Source organism: Hylobates moloch, unplaced genomic scaffold, assembly GCF_009828535.3.
Source record: "Hylobates moloch isolate HMO894 unplaced genomic scaffold, HMol_V3 SCAFFOLD_23, whole genome shotgun sequence".
Taxonomy (NCBI): domain Eukaryota; kingdom Metazoa; phylum Chordata; class Mammalia; order Primates; family Hylobatidae; genus Hylobates; species Hylobates moloch.
The window spans coordinates 22,588,989-22,611,908 of NW_026652298.1; the positions used below are offsets into that span (position 1 = coordinate 22,588,989).

Consider the following 22,920-nt stretch of genomic DNA (forward strand, 5'->3'; position numbering starts at 1 on the left):
CCCAGATTACTACTCCTGCTTCCTTTTTGACTTCTGGAAAATTCTATTACATTCTAGTTAGCTCAGACATTAAAAGTTGTAGCATTAGGAGATATACCTAATGCTAAATGATGAGTTAATGGGTGCATCAAACCAACATGGCACATGGATACATATGTAACAAACCTGCACATTGTGCACATGTACCCTAAAACCTAAAGTATAATAATAAAAAAAAATTAAAAAAATTAAAAAAAATTGTTATTTAGAGTTCTCTAGCATTTTTAGTTTTTCCAGATAAACAGTCCAGAAAGAGAACTCCTCGTGCTATTTCCTCCTGTATTCTGCTTAATTTTTCAAGTTTCAGTGAAATGTAACCATCAGGACTTTTCACAAACTAATGAGGAGCTTGAAAGTACCTGGTTATGCTAAATGTCTTTTTTTTTTTTTTTTTTTTTTTTTTTTTTTTAACAATTTCCCACAAACCTGTCCACATTTTCTTCTTGGGGGTGAGTAGCAATAATTGTTGTCATGTTTTTTGGCTTAAGGGAACCAAATTAAAATCATATGTAGAAAAATTGTGAGTTTTTACATTTGGGAATAGAAGTATAAAAACTATACTTTCTCAAGATTACTATCAGCATAGAATAATCATATTTATTAAGTACCAAAACTGACTTTCTACTTTTACTTTATAGAGTAAAAATAACACATCGACTTCAAATTCTTAGACTAGTTCTGATAGTGAGGACTGGGACAAGCCATCGACTTCAATGGCTTACTCTATTCCATGACCACTGAAAAGGACATTTGGTTGATGAGTGGTCATCTAGGAGATGTTATGGCTGATAATGAAATAGGGCTTTCTGTATTCAAAACAAAATCCTAAAAAACAAAAAAACCCCACATACATAAAAACTGTCTCCTCTGATAGAAGACATTAGTGACTGTGAACACTGCTTTCAACAACTAAATAGAGAAAGAAAGAAAGACAGAAAAAGCAAATCCTAAATGTTTTACTTTTTACCTGTGGCACGAACTGAGTTTAGGATGGTCTCTCGATATGCCACCTGGAGAGGCCCGAGATAGGTCTCCAGTCCATATTCCCTCTTGATTCGATCATGAATAATCTCTATATGTAACTCCCCCATACCACACAGAACAGTCTGGTTACCAGAGGAACAAAATAAAAGATTAAGGGTAAATTATATTTATAAAAGTATGATGTTAATACATATTTATTTTTCATTAATTACAGTTTCCTTTGTAATTCTTTTTGGCCGGGGACTCTTACATCAAAACATTGCTTTTGCCTTTTCTGACTGGAATAATGAATCAATAAAAAGTGAATTACCTGGCCATTCTCTCCTTCTTCTTTGATAGTCGAATTATCTGCTGGGCAAGTGGCATCTGGCTAAGACTAATGATGCCAACACTTAGCTAGATACCAACACTTCCCAACCACAAAGCCAAATTTCTGGCCAATGGAAGATGAATATAATTGATGTGGACAGCTTCTGGGTGGTGCCTATAAGAGGAGGGTAAAGCCCCTTTCTTAACGAAAATGTAGGCAACTGTCATGACACATCAGAGTGAGGGCTATACCTTGTAAATGGGGGGAATAAATAACCTTTCTCAAAAACCTTTCCCAACAACATGGGCATTTCCCAATCATCCAGGGCACTTTACAGCTTTGTAAGTAGTCAAAACCTTCAGACTAGCTTGAACCTTCATATGAGGGAGAAACTGACTTTTATCTTTCTTGAACCAATGAAGACTAAAGGTATTAGCGTATTAGCTTGGATCTATGGAAGGGACTGGAGACTAAAGGTCAACTACACGGACAGTATGATCAAGCCCCAATAATAATTCTGGCCACCAAAGGCTCGAGTGAGCTTCCCTGGTTGGCAATACTCTGCCAAGAGGGTAACATGTCCCTGAGGATAAAGGAAGCATTGCAAATGTTTAAAACCCTCCCAGACTTTGCTCTATGTGTCTCTTTGGCTGATACTAATTTAAATCCTTTTGCTGTAATAAAACTGTAATCACAAATTTAAAAAAAAATCACTTGGTATAGGACTGCTATACTTTAAGTTAAAAAGTGAACTATTTGGGGAAAATAGTTGTAAAATAATACAAATAAAATGCCTTTTTATAGGTATCTGTACATATATACTTGCAACACTATATTATGCTGCATAACACAGCACAGCAGAAGAACATATGTTTGGGTAAAAAGTGTGAAAGGCTATTCACCAAGTTTTCAGTGGTTATCCTGCAGAATGAGATGGAGGAACAGAGAAAGGGACTTAATTCTTTACTTGGTAGATCTGTATATTATTTGCTTTTTTTTTTTTTAACGTAGTGCCAGTTTTTATTTTATTTCATTATTTTTATTTATTTTTTTCGAGACAGGATCTTGCTCTGTCACCCAGACTAGAGTGCAGTAGTATGATCACAGCTCACTGTGGCCTTGACCTCCTTGACCTCCCAGGTTTAAGCAACCTTCCCACCTCAGCATCCTGAGTCGCTGGGACCACAGGTGCATGCCATCACACCTGGCTAATTTTTATTTATTTTTTTTTTTTTGTAGAGACAGGGTTTCCTTATGTTGCCCAGGCTGGTCTTGAACTCCTGGGCTCAAGCAATCCTCCCGAAGTGCTGGGATTACATTGCGATTATTTAAATAATAGGTTTTTAAAAATAAAACATTTGTGTTTTAATTACTGTTATCATACTCTTCAGTATCAATTAAACTAAATTACTACCTCATTTGGCTGGCATTTTGGGAAAATAAAGTACTCCATGCTTTTCCAGTTTAACTAAATCAGTTTATCCTTTTTAAAGACAAATTTATAACCGTTTTAAGAAACTCCTTCTAAAATCTTATATAAACATTACCCTGTCCTAAAGAGAGGATGCAGAATGTAATTTAATCTTTTCTTGATGAATCAAAACATCTGTTCTACTGCGCTATATTATACAGCACAGTTCTGCACCTACTTTAAAACTCCACTTCCTCTCACGTTGTTACATTGTAGTCTATCACTTCTCTCCCAATTTAGGTGTTTTACTGTCTTCAAAAGCACCTTCCAATCCTCCTTCTAGTATGCTTCTTTTATAAGCCTTAGCATAAAAGGCTCAAGGCTTTGTCTTGATTAAACCTTATTTCAAAATTTCACAAAAAGCTGTCTTCAGGAAGGGTAAAAAATGTTGGGAAATAGTTTATAAATGTGAAGTGTAATTATATAGGGAATTAAGGAAAATTTGCTTATTTAGCTTGATAGTCAACATAAAAGCAGAAATTTGTATTATGAGAGAATTAAAAAAGAAAGGTTTTTCTTTCAGGGCACAGACTTAATCAATGTTTTAGACACACACACACACACACACACACACACACACACACACTCCTGTAGAAAGGCTTCTGGAGTTAAGCAATAATATACCTACTTGTCCAGAGTCGGGATCTAGCCTCACTTTCAAACTTGGATCTTCACGCTGAAGACATTTCAATGCATGTTCCAAATCTATGGGATAAACAACTGTTATCTTTACATTTCATTTTTTAAATAATTTATTATATGTTCTAGTGAGTAAAACAGATGGATAAGCAAACAAATTTTGAAAAAGAAATTTCGACCAGGTGTGGTGACTCACGCCTGTAATCCCAGCACTTTGGGAAGCCAAGACAGAAGGATCGCTTGAGCCCAGGAGTTCATGACCAGCCTGGGCAACATGGCGAAATCCCGTCTTTACAAAAAAAGAAAAAATTTAAAAAAAAGACAATTTCAAACAGCCATACATACTGCAGAGACAAAAACAAGCTGATATAATAATAATAATGGGAGGCTACTTGAGATTGAGTGGTCTAGGAAGGCCTCTCCAGGATGACTTAAGTAAAGACAGAAATGAACAAACAAACTATAAGCAAAATCCTAAAGAAAAGGAATCCCAGATAGAGGGAATGGCTATACAAGGAACAATCTGCTGTTGGGAAAAAGAGCAAGAAGACTAGCAGCTAGAGATCAGTGGGCAAAAGGAAGAATAGCATCAGATGAGGAAGGAGATGTGTGGCAGGGATCATATCATGTGAGGTCTTGTAGGCCATGGTGAAAAGTTTGGGTTTGCACTGCGAAGCCACTGAAAGGTTTTAAGAGGAACAGTAACATCATTTGATTGTATTTTCCAAAGACCAATTTAGGAGCTGACAAAAAAGTAAAATGCCTTCAGAAAAACTGGCAATAATGAAGTGCCAAAAGGAGGCTAAAATTACATCATGAATAAACAGGTACTAGTATAACTCTATGATGAATTATCACAACCATTGAGAAAATAATGTATATTTTAGAAGGCATGAAGTATGCCATCTAAAGTGATATTTTAATACACTCAATTAACTGATAAGTATACTCTCCCTCTTTTTATAAAAGAAGTATGTTAGAAGTTCCACAGACAAAGTGTAGCTAAAGAAAAGAGCTGAGCACTGGATTAATGAGCTAACCTTATCAGTCACACATTCAAAGTATCTTAGGTATACAAACCAGGCCTTTTAGACCCACATTATCCAAATGGTAACCACTAGCCATTTGGGGGTATTAATGTTATGAACTGCCAGGTGCTGTAAATGTAAAATAAACACCAGGTTTCCAAGACTTACTGTGAAAAAAAGAATGTAAAATATCTCAGTAATACATTTTAATACTGATTATATATTGAAATAATATTTCGATATATTATGAAAATTTATTTCACCAGTTTGTTTGATGTGGCTATAAGAAAATTTTACATTACATATGTAGATCACATTATATTTCTACTGGACAATACTGTTCTAGACCCTTGACATCCCAAAGTGGGCTCCAAGGACCAGCAACACTGGTAATGCCTGGAGTCTGACAGAAATGCAGAATCTTAGGTTCTGGACCTACTGAGTCAGAGTCTACATTTTAACAAGAATCCCAAGAGATGTGTATGCATGTTCAAGGTTAAGAGGCACTATTGTAGATAATATTTTATTTTAAGCACATACAGATACTCAGAGTACATGCATATGACACTAAGTGACTTTGGAATAAAAATAACTTTTACTGTAAAATAAATTCATTTAAAAATATTTGCAGTGTTAGCATTGTAACAGGTATCAAGGGTTATAACTGGACCATGGGGTAAGTACAATAAAAGCACAAAAAAGAAACATGTAGATCTGCTTGAAAGAAGTCTAAGTAAGGGAGCTTTGGTAAATCCCTTCCTCTTGGGGGCTTAGGACCCCTAAGCTATTGCCCATTAATGAGACTTTGGATACCAAACTTTTTCTCCTAGTTAAAGGCTTGAGTTCTTAGATGCAAAACTGGCTGGTGCAATTTAACTGCAAGCCCACAATTTGAATTTAGGTGCTCTGCTGCATCTGAAATATAAAATGACTCTCAAATATATTTCAAAGAATCCATGGGTTACTTTGTTTGGGCAGCCCCTGCTCTTAAGTGCCTGGCGACTCCTGATACAACCAGCTTGGTTAACTTTGATATACTTAGGCAACCAGATTCATCATCACTTGATCCTTTTCCACTAGAATAAAAACTATACCTAACTGGCCTCAGGGCATTTAAAGTAACAGAAAAATTGCTGTTAGGCCCATTTTAACTTAAATGCTATTCCTTCAGCAAGTGGATACAAAAAGACTTAGTTTCAGTTTCCTTCGGTACTGAGGGCTGTCTTACATCTACACTCAGATTTCTTTCATGTGAACTCCGTCTGGGGAGGTGAGCAACTCTAACCTCTACTGGGCTAGGGATCTTCCTTCTTTCTCCCCACAGGGTCCTCAGGAAGACAAGGGGAGGCAATAGAGATTGCTTTTGTTCTCCCATAATATGTGAGTCCAACTTGTTTTCAAGGGAAAGAGGGCTTCTAATGCCACCTCTAGAACCAGAAGGTTTGTCCTTAAACAGTATAATATAGGAATTCAGTGAGAGCCTCATAAAGTGTGATGCTTGAGGTGAGACCTAAAGAAAGGGTAAACATTTTCCAGGCAGGTTAAGTTCATGGGCTACTATTATAATGCAAGAGAGAACAGAAGAAAAGAAATAGCGATGCAAAAGAGCACGGTACCTTCAGGAAATCACGATTATTTTACTGTGGGAGAATAAGGTGTGGCTAGGTACTATAGTTTTATTTTTCTTTGGGTTAAAGAAGAGGGTCAAAAGGAAGGCGGAAGTTTCAAGAAATGAAGCCAGGCAAGAAGGCTGTGGCAGAGACTACTAGCAGCCTTACACTCTACTCTGCTGCTGCCTACTTAAAAGGCTGCTTTTACCAGACTTCCTTGCAACAGGCTGCCATATGTCTCAGTGCTGGCCAATGACATAGAAGAAATCTTAAGAGAAAAGGGCTATATCTTCTTCCTTCCTCTTACTCCTTTCTGTTGTCAGAAACTCCAAGGTGATGCCCGAGGCTCCAGGAGCTATGCACTCAGAGAGGCAGGACAAAAAGATTAGAGCCTGGATCCCTGATAACATTGTGGAGCCAGTCTAATCCCTGACTACCAATTCAAGGCTTCTGTTATGAGATAGAGAGAAATAAATTTTTGTCCTATTAAAGCAATTGTTATTTGGGGGTTTTCTGCTATATGTAACCAAATCTAATTGGAATCATGGGTTTTACATACCACACTAAAGAGTTCGGGTGTGTGCTAGAAGTAATGAGAAGCCACTGAAAAAAATCTGAGCTAAAATGCTAAAGAACAAAGTAACTAACAAAAGGTCAAACAAGATTATCCACAGTATATAAATATCTTCATTGAGTTCTAGAGGTTGAGGTAGAAAACAAGGTAAAACAGCATTTTTATACATGATGATGAGAAACTGAATCGGTTATGAATCAGTTACTGTCTAATCTAATATACTAGAAGGGCAGTTCTAAGGCCAATTACTTAGAATCCCATAGATAGCACTACAAGAGTAAGGAAGAATATAAGAAGAATGGCCAAGAAATAAGAAGAGAAAAAAATGAAGGAATTTGTAAAAATCAAAACATCTTAAATAAAAAACAAGACCAACCACAAGAAATGTTTACCAATATATTCAGATAAAATTTACCTCAATCACATAAGAAATCTCTTGAGGGTATATTGTAACTATTTTATATAAATTATCAGAGCACTAATTAGTTGACACACTAAGACCATTTATACCTGGCTGCTTAGATACTGACGGGGGTTCTATAGTACAGAAGAAAACAGGTTCTGGAATCTCCACTCCAGCCAATAAAAGTCTCTCTGCTTCATTGTTTTGTCTGTGCTTCTTTTCTCCCTCCCTTTTGGCTCTACGAGCTGCAGCTAATGCGCTAGACTTGGATGAGACAATGGTGTCTCCAGTGGCAGTCTGCAAGCAAACGAGATGACTTGGAACAAAAGTGGCATTTAGCAAGCACTCATCTTCCACCAAGAACCACAATATAAGAAAATTTTTTTGTGGCCCTTTCTTTTCATCAGAACTTAGAAATAAAACTCAAAAAGCTCATTAATAACTTTGCATAAGTAAAGCTAATTTAACTTGCATAAGAATTCTATCCAAAATACTATTGTAATAAATTCTAACAAACAATAAAACACATACACATCTAAAATCATTTGGCAAAACAAATGTACCTTCCTAAATTTTCAATCATGACAAGACAGGTTAGGGAGAAGTCCATTAGAGTGTTCTACCACCCATAAGAATTTATTCTTTTTTACAGAAAATCTCCTATTAACTAAAATATATAATTAACCAGAATACCCTTAACTGTACAGCTTGCTGGCTTCCATGTAGAGCCCAGTTATCTTTTAAAAACTGTAATTTCACTTTTAAACTTTTATATTGTGAAGTTCTGTGCCAGTTTCCTTCTCTGTAAAAACAATCCTACTGAAGCAATAGTCCCAATGTATTTGTAGAGCTCCTTCAAATACATACAAGGAGCTCCTGCCTTCAGGGAGACAGAGGGGACATTCCAATGCCAGCAGTCCATTAACCAGCCTATAGGAATTTTCTACTGAAGGATCTTCAAACTCGAAACTAATCATGAAGAGTTAAAATGTTTAAAATAACAATGTTTACTACATAAAGGTCAATGAGAAAATATTTGATTTAATCCATATAAATGAAATATCCTTAGTTTTAACCCATTAAAAATAAACACAGCATCAAGTATTTTCATCAATTCATCCTACAATTATCTATGGAGTGTCTACTATATGCAAGCACTGATCTATGGACGGTAGAGCAGTGAACAAAAAAGGACAAAAATCCTTGCTCTCATGGAGCCTTTACTAACAAAACATTATAACCTGATCAGTTATAAGTCTAGGTTAAATTTTCTGCAATGCTCAAGATAGGAATAAACCCAATGGAAACAAAACAATATTTTATATAAACTTAAAACACACATATATGTATATACATATATATCCATAAACAGTATGTTATTTTACTTGGATTTGAACTTTATATGAATACAATCCATCCTGTCTGTGGTCTTCTGTAATTTACTTTTCTTCCTAGTAAATGTATGAGATTCAGCCATGTTGATAAATATGCCACAATATTCTTTATTCTACTATTGATGGACATTTGGATTGTTTATGGGTTTTTGATATTACAAGTTGCTTACTTGTAATTAAACATTTAAGCTGTTATTTCCTAGAGAAATCATTTGGTCACTTACATGTTTAAGCCCAACAGTCAAAGCAATGTTACCAGCAGTCAATGAAGGGATCTCTACATGTTGGTCAGCAAACGGCAAAAGCAGACGACTTATTCTCTCCCTGTAAAATCATGATTTTATATTAGTAAAAGTATTTTTAAAGAAGTAAGTACAGTTTTATAAAATAACCTAAGCTTCTACTTACGTGCAGTTTCCATTAATATTATGAATGGCCAGCTGGGGTTTTACTGTGCCTGAGTAAACGCGCATAAAAACCAGTGGTCCTCGCTGCTTGTCATGGAGAACTTTAAATGCCAATGCACATAAGTCATCCTTATACCACTGCCTATAAAATAAACATTCCAAAAAGGCCTATAAAATACGCTTCCCATAACTGCAAAAAATTAACCTTAATGTCCCCAAAGATCTCTTTTATCTTCTAGTAGAGCTACTTAGAGGCACTAAATAATGTCTTTGTTACATAACTCTTTTCTTCCATTGACTAAATTACTCAATGGAGATATTACCATTAATTCCTCAAAACTAAAAATAATGGATTCTCTTCCAAATATTACTTCTATTTGTGAATAATTTCATTGCCAAGAGCTCTCTCCATGAAGGCTATACCTGGGAATATCACACCACTTATCAAGAAATCTGCACAGGGTAAATAAATAGGTACTTTCCAATTATTGCTTTTACGCTCTCCTTCCACTTTCTGTTCATTACATAACCATAAAAATCTATACTATAAACTTGAAATTGTTCACATAACCAACACTCTTAACAGAATGATGTTCTTAAACTGGTAATCACTGATAAGTTTTAGAATTGAGTTCTCCTGCAATTGCCAAATTTTGTACATCTAAGGAGAGCTCCATATTTTCATTAGTTTCAAAGGAGTTCCTGACTTAAAGTAGTTTAAACACTTCTATGACAGAACTTCTCCAATCTTATTCCCATTCCCTCCGATTTTTAACTTTAATAAATACTAATATAGAGCTTACTATACCAGGCACTGTTCTTTGTGCTTTCCAAATCATTTAATTCTTATAAGAACACCATGAGATAGGTCCTATTCTTTGCATTTTATGGATGAGATGTTAAGCAACTTGGAAGAGCTAGGATTTAAATCCAGTAGTACAAAGCCTATACTCTTCACCATCATGCCTCTCCAATTTAGAGATATGAAAAGTTATTAATGTCAGGATTAAGATAATTAAAGTCCATTTCTCTGCCATTTTACGCATTGCTTACTCAGCTTTTAAAGGACTTATTACTTACAAAGCTTTTAGTGACAATAGGAGTAAAACAATGACCTTTCTTTATAGCCACAAAATATTTTGAGCTTATGAAAAATCCTGAAATCTAGATGAATATAAATATAACTATAGAATATTTAACAAACATCCCCAGGATATCACTTTTCTAAGACTAAGATGGCAGGGTCAACACTTTTACACAGAGAAAAGACATACGTCTTAGCTCTATCTGTAAGACATCTCTTTTTACAAGAGATGAAAAATGTTCCTTTCAAGCAAAAATTACTATGGTTCCTTATTATATCATTTGCAGTAACACTCACCATTATTATTCAAAAATGGTGATTTAACTACTTTTCATAAAAGTATTTGCCTACTTGTTTCTTCAAAGCTATAGAATTTTAATATATGTGATTGCATACTTACAGAAATTCATAGTTACACTCTTCAGGTGAAGGCAAGTACATAGTAACAGCATCTAACAAGGGCTGTATCCCTTTGTTTTTCAGGGCACTTCCACAAAGCACAGGCACTGCTGTCTGAGCTAGTGTCACTCTATGTATTGCAGTCTGTAGCTACAAAGCAGAGATACAAATGAGCATTTATTTTGTGTACTGGTCTTGGCCAGAAGCTCAAAATTAGAGGTTTTCTCTAACCAGCCATGTAAACAGCACTCCTCATCACACCTTCATCATTTTGTTGGCTTAGTTTTTAACACTAATCACTATCTGGATGTTAGATATTTATTAGTTTATCTGTCTCCTATTCGCTAGAATGTAAAATCCATCTGAGCATTACCCCTGGAAATACTGCTAAATCCCCAGCAACAAGAAAAGTGGTTAAAATAGGCGCTCAAAAATATTTCTTGAATAAATGAATATACTTGTGATTTAACTTTGATAGTCTAACAGAGGAACTGATCATAAATAAAATATATAAATCTGAGTTACCATTTCTTCAAATAAATTAAATCCATATTAAACAAAATCCAAGGGAAAAATGAGAAATCCAAGTAGGAAAATTTTTAGAAAGATTTCAAAAAGCAAGAAAAGCTTGAGTGTATTTGCAAGTTATTATTGGTGGGTCAATTCTACTTTAGATTGTGAGCTCTTTGAAAACATAAATCATGTTATGTGAAGATAGGGTACAATAAATATCACATTTAAACACTCAAACAGTTTCAAAATTGACATTTCAATCAAAAGAAAAAATCACTTTTTTTCATTCTAACTTACGAGTGGCTCAAAAATATGTTTCAGCTCTTGTGTTTTTAATTCTTTTAATGAATACTAAGTGAATTTGCTAGGCTCATCTTTGGCTCATTTTACAGATTATTACTTAGAAACACTTCGCTTGGCAACTCTTACGTTTCATAAAGAAAAATAAACAGTAAATCTGCCAAATTCATAGGAAAAGTCCCTGGCAGAACAAAACAGAGTTTCCTTCAAGAAATCTGTCATAATTCAATTACTATCAATATTTTAATTGCCTCTTCTCTGGCTTACTGTATGTCAAAAGACAAAAACAAAGAACTGTAATGAGTTTCCATGAAAAATTTAAAAAGATTCAGAAAATAATGTTCTCAGAAAAATGGTAATTGTAGTAGCCTGAAACAACAGTAAATTTTAATACAAACTTTCTGTGATTTCCCTAAACATCCTTAGAGGAATTATCAGGATGAAAAGACTACAAAGAATGAGTAGTTAACTGATGCGGACTCAATAGAAGTTAAACAGATTCAATTTTTAATTTTGTAAAGTATATATGAAAGTAATAAATCACTGCCATTAAGTATTGTATTAGTAGTGACTTTAACTTAGTGTTCTCCTAACTTTAAACTTACCACTTTCTAATAATATGCAAAGTTAAAAAAAAAATGCACACACATCAAAAGCAGAGAAATCAAACTACATCCAATTAGTAAAATTTTGCCAAAGCTATTGAATAATAAAATTTACCTTTTCAGCTGGTAACAAATCAAAATTCTCACTAAATTCTTCTAAAACCAAGTCAGCAAATTCATCATCCAAATCTGCAACCTATAAGGAAAGGTTTTAGAGTTCTATAACTTCCATTTACTTTCATTAACTGTTAACTTGTCCAAACACCATAAACAGACAATATTCAAATATTTCAAGACAGCTACCTTACCTAGGCCAAGCAACTCTTCATTTCTTCTAAAGAGATAAAGAAAAATGTTTTTCTTTGAAAGGAAAAGAAATGGAAAACTAAAGATACTATTACGAGTTTCCTAAATTCACAGAAAGCCAGAGCCTGATAAAGCATCTTAATTAAGTGCTATCAGTGTGCTCAAAAGAAATCAAAGAAAATGTGCAACTTACAATGATAGTACATACAATAGAGTGGCCTTTCTTAGGCAAATTTGGAGGTTTTAGTTTATAAAAAAGTTTCATCTGGTTTTCCTCTAATATTCTGAATGTTCACCAGATCTCCCAAGACAGTCAAACTAAGAGAATTAATGTTGCTGTAATCCCACACTGAAGAAATACATTTATGTTAGGGAAGGGAGGCGTAGGCAATATTTCAATAATAAAAATGCAATTGTCTATTTCACATTCTTTTCATAACCATCTGCCTATACGAAATGGGATCATTCGGCTGACAAATTAATAAAACAGCTTCAAAAGCGTATAACAGTACAAGGGAGCAAAACGTTCAAACTTGGTAAAAAAAAAAAAAAAAAAAAAAAAAACCACACTGTTAACAGGATTAAGTATAGCAGAAATGTACCTAACCATTCTTCTGGAAAGCATTTGTGATGGTTAAGCTCAGCTTCTGGAATCAGACTACCTAGAAATGGTTCCACCACTTACCAGCTTGTTCAAATTTTGGTTATTTCACCTCTCTGCCTTAGTAACTCACAGAGATGATAGTAGTATCTACTTCTTGAGGCTGTTATGAAGATTAAATAACCAATTCAAATTATGCTTTAAGAATATATACTAGTGTATAATAAGTATTAGCTATTATTACTGTGCACCTTGAATATTGGAAGTTGATTCTATTCCACACTAATCTTACCCACTAATTTAAAGGAAAATTTTAAATTATGGCAAAATATACATAACATAAAATTTACCATTGTACTCTTTTTTTGATATGGAGTCTGGCTCTGTCACCTAGGCTGGAGTGCAATGGTGCGATCTCAGCTCACTGCAACCTCTGCCTCCTGGGTTCAAGCGATTCTCCTGCTTCAGCCTCCTGAGTAGCTAGGATTACAGGCGCGCCACCACACCCGGCTAATTTTTTTGTACTTTTAGTAGAGACAGTTTCACCATGTTGGTCAGGCTGGTCTCGAACTCCTGACCTCGTGATCTGCCCACCTCAGCCTCCCAAAGTGCTGGGATTACAGGCATGAGCCACCATGCCCGGCCCACTGTACTCTTGCACAGTTCAGTAGTGTTAAGTACTTTCACATTACTGCACAATAAATCTCCAGAACTCTTTTCAACTTGCAAAACAAACTCCATACACATTAATTAAACAACACTCTATTCTCTCTGCCCTTCCCCAGCCCATGTTAACTACCATTCTACTTTCTGTCTCTGAATCTGATTACTCTGGATCCATGGATTTGGGTTGCTTCTACCTTTTGGCTATTGTGAAGAATGCTGCTAAGAACATGTGTGCGCAAATATCTCTTTGAGACTCTGTTTTCAATTCTTTTGAGTATATACCCAAAAAGTGGAACTGTTGGGTAATATAGTAACTCCAAATATTTAATTTTTTGAGGAATCGCCATACTGTTTTCCATAGTGGCTGCAACATTTACATTCCTACCAATGGTGCGCAAAGTTATAATTCTCCACACCTTTGCCAACACCTATTTTCTGTATTTGACAGTAGGCATCCTAATGGGTGTGAAGTAGTCTTATTCTGTAAATTTTATACATACTTATGTATTTCTTATAATTAGCATATTATTAGCTACTGATGGTCTCAGATTCTTTCTGAGATTTCTGTCACATACTATCACATCCTAGAAGACCACGAGACATGGGCAAGTGTGTGCTGGCTCCTCAACTAGATTACAAGATCCTTCTTAAGTTTATTCTTATAGCTCTTCTACATTAAAACAACACAAAAAAACTCAAAGAGGAATGAATTATTAATAAACATCAATTAAACTTTTATATCTTCTATGCTCCCCAAATTAAAAAAGCAGTATAACAAAGCGGGTAAGAGCTTTAGCTCTAAACTGAGATTAACCTGGGTTCAGATTCTAGCTCAGCCACTTTATTAGCTGTGTGACAACTATTTAAGTATTTGAGCTGCTATTTCCCCATCTGTAAAATGGGGACAATATAAGGTTCTTGTGAGGGTTTAATTAAAAAGTATACGTAAAGCACTTAACCTAGCACACAGTAGGCCCTCATTAACTCAATAACAAAAATAACAATTATTATGTTAATAATAAAGTTGCAATGATTACTACATACAGTCAGGCATCAGTTAGTGACAGGGATAAGTTCTGAGAAATGTGGTGTTAGGCGATTTCGTCATTCTACCAACATCATAGACTGCACTTACATAAACCTAGATGGTATAGCCTGCTTTTACACCAAGGCTATGGCCTATTACTCGTAGGCTACAAATCCGTACAGCATATTACTGTACTGAATACTGTAGGCAACTGTAACACAATGGTAACTATTTGTGTATCTCAACACAGAAAAGGTGGAGGAAAAATATAGTATTATAATCTTATGGCACTGTCAACATTCATGTGGTCTGTTGTTGACTAAAATGTCATCATAAAGTACATGACTATACTTCAAAAAAAAAAAACTATGTACAAAAGATGAGTGAAAAAAATTAATGCTGACAGAATTTATTTGGACCAATTCAATTTAGAAGTGAAAAATCAAGGGCTCTGATTCAAACGTTTTTCTCTACCATAATATTCAAGAAATTAAGGTATGTTTTACTTATTGCCGTATATACTAACAATATAAAACTACAAATATTAACAATCTTGCTATTTTGAAGATTATAATTTTGAAGGTGGATGAGGCCCAGAGCTATATACCAACTATAAAATTGACGGTTTTAAAATTTTCTAAATAATTTGACATCTGGTGAAAAGTAAAAGAAATGCATATCCTTTGACCTAGCAATACTACTCCTTAGTTTAATCCTAAAGAAACTATTGCCCATGTGCACAAGTAGATACAAAAATGTTCACAGCCACATTGTTTGTAACAGCAAAAAAGAGAAACAACCTCAAAGCCCATCCACAGGAGAATACCCAATAAAGTGTGGTAAAATCATATAACAATATACAAGATTGAAATGAATAGACTATAACTACACATATTTGCAACATAAAGTTCCAACAATGTTGAGCAATGTCATAAAATACAAACAGTATCATTTCATTTATGCAAAGTTCAAAACATGTAAACCTAAGTTATTTAAGGATTTATGGTAAACTAAAGAAAAGCAAATGAGGCCTGGCGCAATGGCTCACGCTGGTAATCCTAGCACTTTGGGAGGCTGAAGCTGGCGGATCACCTGAGGTCAGGGGTTCAAGACTAGCCTGGCCAACATGATGAAACCCCATCTCTACTAAAAAATAAAACAAACAAATTAGCTTGGAGTGGTGGTGCATGCCTGTAATCCCAGCTACCCAGGAGGCTGAGGCAGGAGAATCGCTGGAACCTGGGAGGTAGAGGCTGCAGTGAGCTGAGATCGTGCCACTGCACTCCAGCCTAGGCAACAGAGCAAGACTCCGTCTCAATGAAAACCAAATGAAAGAGAAATACTGAAATAATAATTTGGGGGACAGGTAGATGATTAGTGGGAGAGAGAGATGAACACAAAATGGCACATAGCATTTACATTGTATTAGGTATTATAAGTAATTTAGAAATGATTTGAAGTATAGAGGAAGACATGAATAGGTTATACGCAAATACTACATCATTTCATGTCAGGGACTTGAGCATCTGCAGATTTTGGTATCCACAGGAGGTCCTGCAACCAATCCCCCAGAGATGCTAAAGTATGACTATATTCTATTTCTTAAGATGAGTGGTGCACACATTGGTGTTCATTTTATCATTCATTATACTTTACTTGTTCAATTAAGGCATTCCTTGCTTCAGTTGTTTCCTTCAGCAATTCAGGATCACTCATTTCCAAGAGGGGCTTTCTCTCAAAGTCTTTTCCATCATTTGAATTGCAATTCCAAAGAAGTTTTTCTTTCGTTACTACATCCACCACTCCTTTGAAAGTTTTGGCTTCACCAATTGGTAACTGTAAGTTAGAGTGAGATTTACATTATTAAATGATCACTCACTGAAAACTACATTGATGACAAGTCTTTTCTAATTGTACCATTTTCCCCAAAATGTCTATTATCACCATTACTATAATCTGTGACTATTTCTATTTATACCCCAACTTCTTAAAAAATGATTTGAGATAGCTTTGGAAATGTATATATTGTCACAAAATAATGAGGAAACTGAGAAGAAGCTGATGCTATTAACCAATTTACCTGTAAAAGCAAAGGCTTTGCCTTTAACTTCTCTCTGATGCTTTCAACTGCATACTTAAAGCTGTAGAAAGCAAAATAATTATAGTTAAAAACATGGTTAAAAATTCTTTACCAAAGGTATCGAGGAAAAAAAACTCTTTCAGGTTTTAAGAATGTTTTCTAAAATTTTAACCCACTTTATTCTCCTTAACGCTCACTATTCAACAGTTTTCCATAGGACAATGTCTGGAATAAACTTTTATGTCAATTTCAGATATCAGTAATTACCCTAATCCAGCCACAGAGCTGTTTAGGGTATTATTATTGTAAACTTCGCATAACTATACTTTGCAATTAACATTAAATGAATTGATCAAGGTAACATGGATAATAAATTGCAGTTGGGATTCCAATGCAAGATTTGTGATAAGCCAAGGATTCTTTCTTCTACAACTAGGTTTGCTACCATACAAGGCTACCGGCTTTCTTCCAAGGGCCTGCCTAGTCTTCGGCATTCTTCATATCATATGCTATGCTATTCATTTCTATGCTAACACTGCAGCTGGCTACCTATAGAACACATGCCATCTTTGGCACACAAGCTACATACATGCAGGTCATTCCGGTCCCAACCTTTTTTCAGAACCAGCCTATTTTCCAGTCATCTCCCTCCCCATTGCCAAAGGCACTGTCTGACAATAAATAAGTACTTCCATCTACCACAAGGAACTCCAAGCAGAAACGGGTCAGAACTTGAGGCTAGTACATTTTAAAGGTTGCTGGGCTATTACTAATCAAGACAAGGTTCTTTAAACAAACAGCCTCAAAATTACTATAGAGAGGGAGATAAACACAAAGCATATCAATTACTGTGTAGTTTTAGGGGAGGTATAGTTTATGTTTCATTTTTGCCATTCTCCCATCACAGGCCACAATCTCTCCCTATCACATTTGTTCTAGAATTTTTAATATTCTTGATTCTCTCCCTTTCACATTTTCTCCAAATCTTTCAAATATTCTTGATTCTCTGAATTATGTTCTCAGAACAATGCATCCACCATTCTGTAAGTCTCTGACCATGACCAATACATCTCAGCATTAACTCTCTTCTGCCCTACATGCAGGTCTTATAGCATCTACATTCTCCTCGTCCAGTTCTTTATTGACAGTATCTTACCCAGTAGCTAAGAAAATCAGAGAATAAGGAAGAACACCTTCAAATGCAGGAAACAATTCTCTATTCTCTATCTTTAGTGATGATGGGAAGCACCATACCTTCAGCAATATAGGGACTATACTATACAGTTCTAAAGAGAATCAATGGAATCAACAAGAAGCCACTTTGATCCCAGAAATATGATTCAGTCTCTCTATACTAGAAACAGGATGATTCACCATCTATCAGCTATTAGTCCCAAATTGTTATGTAACCTATGGATTAGCTGCTTTCGATTTTTTTTATGGGAATAAACTGAGATTCCATGGAATATTTATACCCTATAATACCATAGGGAAAAAAAATAGCTATTTCTAAATTTAAGTTATACTTCATTAAAAGCTCAAATTGCAGTTTCACCCTGATAAGCCAATGAAACACATTTCAAATACCTTGCTCCAGTTTTGTCCATCTTGTTTAAAAAACAGAGTCGAGGTATATTGTGTTTATCAGCTTGCCTCCATACTGTGAGAGTCTGGGCCTAAAGCAAAGATGAGGAAGAAAATACATACTGAACAAAAGTAACTATGTTACTAGACCTGGAATGAAGAGATCCAAAAATCTACTCTCAGATAAATTGGGCTCTATTCTAGCAGAGAATTAATGCAACTGCACTTATATTTCTAGGGTCACTCTTTTAGCTATCAAGTTAACACAGCTGGGAATGTGATGAAGTGTGAAGGGGAGTGTGCTTCAAACTACTTGAGAATACTCTGGGTGAACTAGGTGGCCACACAAAGAGAATTAACACCTAGGAGGTACTGAGAATCATGCAAAGTGAACTTAACTGAGAATCTGGAGACCTACTTCTTGTTTGGCTTCACTTTTCCTAGTAAATGTCATGTGACAGTGAACTTATTTAATGTCAGGTTTCTGATCTATGAAATAAGAATTTTGCCTTAATTATTTCAGACACTTGTTTTGAGGTAAAAGAAATATAGGAGTGTACTATAAAGAAGCCAGTTTATTTTTTAGGTAAAATTTATATACAATAAAATACAGATGCTAAGTGTGTAGCCCAATGCGTTTTGATAAAAGTACGTTTGTGTAACTACTACCCTACTTAGGACATAGAACACTCTATTACTCCTGAAATTTTTCTCATCCCTGTCTCCTATAAGCAATGTGTCCTGATTTCTGTCACCATAGCTTCAGTGTCTTATTCTTGAACCTCATACAAAATAGCATGGCTTCTTTGGCTCAACATATTTTTAACATTCATCCACATTGTTAGGTATATCAGTTCTTTTTAATTACATATACGTACCAGTTGGTTTTCCTATCCACCTGTGGATGCGTACTTGGATTGTTTCTAGTTTGGAGCTCTTATGAATTTAGCTGCTATAAACATTCTGAACATGTCTTTGGTGGACAAATATCTTCATTCTCTTGGATAAAGACATAGGAGGAGAGCTGCTTGAGTATATTTAAACTTTACAAGAAAATTCCACCAGGTGCACTGGCTCACGCCTGTAATCCCAGCACTGTGGGAGGCCGAGGCAGGTGGATCACTTGAGGTGAGAAGTTCAAGACCAGCCTGGCCAACATGGTGAAACTCTGTCTCTACTAAAAGTACAAAAATTAGCCAGGCGTGATGGTGCACACCTGTAGTCCCAGATACTCGGGAAGCTGAGGCACAAGAATCGCTTGAACCTGGGAGACAGAGGTTACAGTGAGCCAAGATTGCACCACTGCATTCCAGCCTGGGCAACAGAGTGAGGCTCCTGTCTCAAAATAAATAAATGAAATGAAATGAAATGAAATGAAATAAAATAAAACAAAATAAAATAAAGAAACTTCCAAATAGTCTTCCAAAGTAGTTGCATTATTTTGCAGTCCTTTTAATTTTTTTTGAGACAGGGTCTCACTCTGTTGCCCAGGCTGGAATGCAGTAGTGCGATCAAGGCTCACTGCATCTCCAACCTCCCTGCTGGGCTCAAGCAATTCTCCCATCTCAGCCTCTGGAGCAGCTGGGATGACAAGTGCACACCACCACACCCAGCTAATATTTTTTTGCATTTTATAATGGCGTTTCGCCACGTTGCTCAGGCTGGTCTCTAACTCCTAGGCTCAAGCAAACCCACCTGCCTCAGCCTCCCAAAGTGCTGGGATTACAGGTGTGAGCCACCATGCCTGGCCTCTATTTTGCAGTCTTATCAACAATGTGTAAGATTTCTAGTTGCTCCACATCCTCACCAACATTTGCTATCACTCTTTAATTATAAGCATTCTTTTGGGTGTGAAATTGAATCTGTGATTTTAATTTGCATTTTCCTGAGGACTAATGAGATTATACATCTTTTCATGTGCTTACTAGTCATTCACATGTGTTCTTTTGTGAAGTGTCCATTCAAGTTTTTTGTCCATTTTTTTCTGGGTTGTTATTGATTTATAGTTCTTCATATAGTCTGGATACAAATCCATGGTTATAGATACGTATTATAAATACTTCAGTATTTATTTCCCAAGAACAATCATATTCTCTTATACAACCAATACTATTATTGCACTCAGGAAATCTAATATTTGTATAATATGTTTATCTAACATTACAAGTATTTTCTCAGTCTATTCCTTGTGTTTTTAATTTTTTTGTTTTAATGAACAGCTATAATTTTGATAAAGTTCCAGGAATCAACTTTTGTTATTTATGTTTCGTGCTTATGTCCTCCAAGAAATTTTTACCTACCCTAAGGCTGTAAAGATATTTTTCTTCTAGAAGCTATGTACACATAACTTAACACTGTGATCCACTCCAAATTAATTTTTGTGTATGATGAGGTATGTGTGTGAGGCATGGGGGGTGAGTATCATAAATTTTCAAAGAACAAAAACATATTGCAAATCAAAACAAAAAACTCCCACCATCCCACCTGCCAGCTAAAAGCCCATCCATTGTTTAAAACAAGTGCCTTCTCCTTCATGAATTCAGAAACTTGCTATTCAAGCACATTTCAATCTTGTAAGTAATGCAATCTTTTTGAATGATTAAGCATCAAATTTATCTGAAGTTATAACAACAGAAAAATGGAACTATTAGGAAATAAAGTGACATAGAAAGAAACAGAAATAACAGTGTATAATCAATCTCACACCATAGTGTCTTCTGCCAGAATCCATGAAACTATGGCAGGCTAACTTGTTAGCTCGAAAGTAAGGTAGAATCTCTGATTCCTCAAAGTTCTTGACACTAGCTTTCATATTTCTTTTACTGTGAAATATCTGAGATTACATATAGATTACATCTCAATATAAATTCTGATTTCCTTTTACCATTATTTGATTTATGTGAACTTACCAAATAGATGGTTACAGTTAACTAAATTTGATATATTCTACTTGTTAAAAAATCATGCTGTTCTAATTCCCTTTACTCTGGCAATATTATTTACCTCTACACCAGCAGAGGCATCAAATACAGCCACTGCACCATCCAACACTCTCAGGCACCGCTCAACCTCCAAGGTAAAGTCCACATGACCTAAGAAAAAGATAAGACGTATAATGCCTTCTTTTTAACAAAACCATCATATGATCCAGCAATCTCACATCTCACTCCTAGAGGTGTGTGTGTGTGTGTGTGTGTGTGCGCGTGTGTGTGTGTGTGTGTGCGCGTGTGTGTGTATCTAAAGGTATTGAAAGCAGAGTCTCAAGGAGCTATTTGCACACCCTCCATAGCAGCACTGGTAGACAAAAGGTCGAAACAACCCAAATGTCCATGGATGTATGAATGAACAAAATGTGATATATACATACAATGGAATACTATACAGAATAAAAAAGAAAATATTGTAGCACATTGTCACATGCTACAATATGGGAAAATTTGAGGGCTTTATGCTAATGAGATAAGCCAATCACAAGAGGACAAATACTGTATGATTCCACTTACAAAAGGCATCTAAGCTAGTCAAATTCACAGGTATACAAAGTAGACGGTGGTTGGCAGGGGTGGAGGGAGGGGGCAAAAGGGAATTGTTGTCCAATGAATATAGTTTCATTTCTGCAAGATAAAAAAGTTCTGGACATCTGTTTCACAGCAATGTGATTATACTTAACACTACTAAACTGTACACTTAAAAATGGTTGAGATGGTAAATTTTGCAACACATGTTTTTTACCACAATAAAAAGCAAAACAAAAACCCCATACAAACCGAAAACTCCAAATGACGCAGCATCTCTGTATTACTGGAATAGTACCATACCTGGTGTATCAATCAGATTGACTCTATACCCCTTCCAATCAAATGTAACAGCAGCTGATTGAATAGTAATGCCTCTTTCTCGCTCTTGGGCCATGAAATCTGTCACTGTGTCTCCATCATCAACATCTAGCCAGGAAAAAGATGATGCAGTTTGGTCTTAATAGCAAATGTATTTTATTCGTGTTCAATATCTGACACAGTTTAATCTGCCTTAAGAAAAATCTTTCCTAAAATATTTGGTTTAATAGAGCCTTTACTCTTTCACTAAGTAAATCCTCATGGTAGAAAAATTTTTTCAGCTAGATTAGTAATTTTGCCATAAAAGGAATTTTTCATCAAGATGAAAATCTTTTAAGTTTACTGAACGATATACTTCTTTTATTTCTTACATAGCTTAACTATCATTACCCCCTTTTTATCTGATGTCCCTCCCTCCTGATCCCTTGATAGGAGGCAGAGTGGTACAGTGAAAGAACACAGACAGACATAGCTTTAAATCCCAACTTTACCACTTAGCACTCTATGATCTTAAGGCAAACTACTTAACCTAGGTTGTAAAATAAGGCTAGTAAAGCCATCCTTGCTGGGTTGGTATAAGGATGAAATGAGACAATATATATAAAGTACCTAGTCTAGTAGATGATAAATGATAGCCACACGGAATGAGGTAGAGAAAAAAATTCATCCAATATTAAATTATCCTTTACAAACCCATCTCATTACTAAATTTTCCAAAGAGAAGGGATTTAGTTGTACAAGTGCAAGTAGTCTCATACAACTTCTACAGTGTAAAGTCACAAAAAAACTATCCTGAACTTTATCCAAAAAGTTCACTGAAATTATTCTGCAGTAAAATTCTGTAGTTGAATTATGTATATTATTCTAATAAAATTTATACACAAGAAATAAAAAACAGTTGATCTTTACATTATCATGGCCTTATACTACCATTTATTTCAGCATTAAACCCCTAAAATGGTAGCTAGTTGCCCCATATATGTGTATGTGTGTGCATATGTATAAATATGTATACACACATAATCTAAACACCAGAGGAGGAAATAGCAAGAAAAATGTA

At 35.4% G+C, this 22,920-nt stretch overlaps 1 protein-coding gene across 2 annotated transcripts in view; it reads right to left on the reverse strand.

The window, feature by feature from the left end:
- The window catches only part of GFM2 (GTP dependent ribosome recycling factor mitochondrial 2), a 45,672-nt gene that overhangs the window by 7,711 nt on the left and 15,041 nt on the right, over positions 1–22,920 (reverse strand). The window contains exons 6-17 of one of the 2 annotated variants that reach the window (XM_032145142.2): positions 21,843–21,968; positions 21,028–21,116; positions 18,028–18,116; positions 16,441–16,501; positions 16,017–16,196; positions 11,876–11,956; positions 10,344–10,492; positions 8,861–9,001; positions 8,677–8,776; positions 7,166–7,355; positions 3,433–3,509; positions 1,007–1,145 (exon numbers count right to left, since the gene is read on the reverse strand). In XM_032145142.2, coding sequence (XP_032001033.1) covers positions 1,007–1,145; positions 3,433–3,509; positions 7,166–7,355; positions 8,677–8,776; positions 8,861–9,001; positions 10,344–10,492; positions 11,876–11,956; positions 16,017–16,196; positions 16,441–16,501; positions 18,028–18,116; positions 21,028–21,116; positions 21,843–21,968 — 1,422 coding nt within the window. The remainder of the gene's footprint in view (positions 1–1,006; positions 1,146–3,432; positions 3,510–7,165; positions 7,356–8,676; positions 8,777–8,860; positions 9,002–10,343; positions 10,493–11,875; positions 11,957–16,016; positions 16,197–16,440; positions 16,502–18,027; positions 18,117–21,027; positions 21,117–21,842; positions 21,969–22,920) is intronic. The other variant, XM_058434105.1, reaches the window with a different exon arrangement.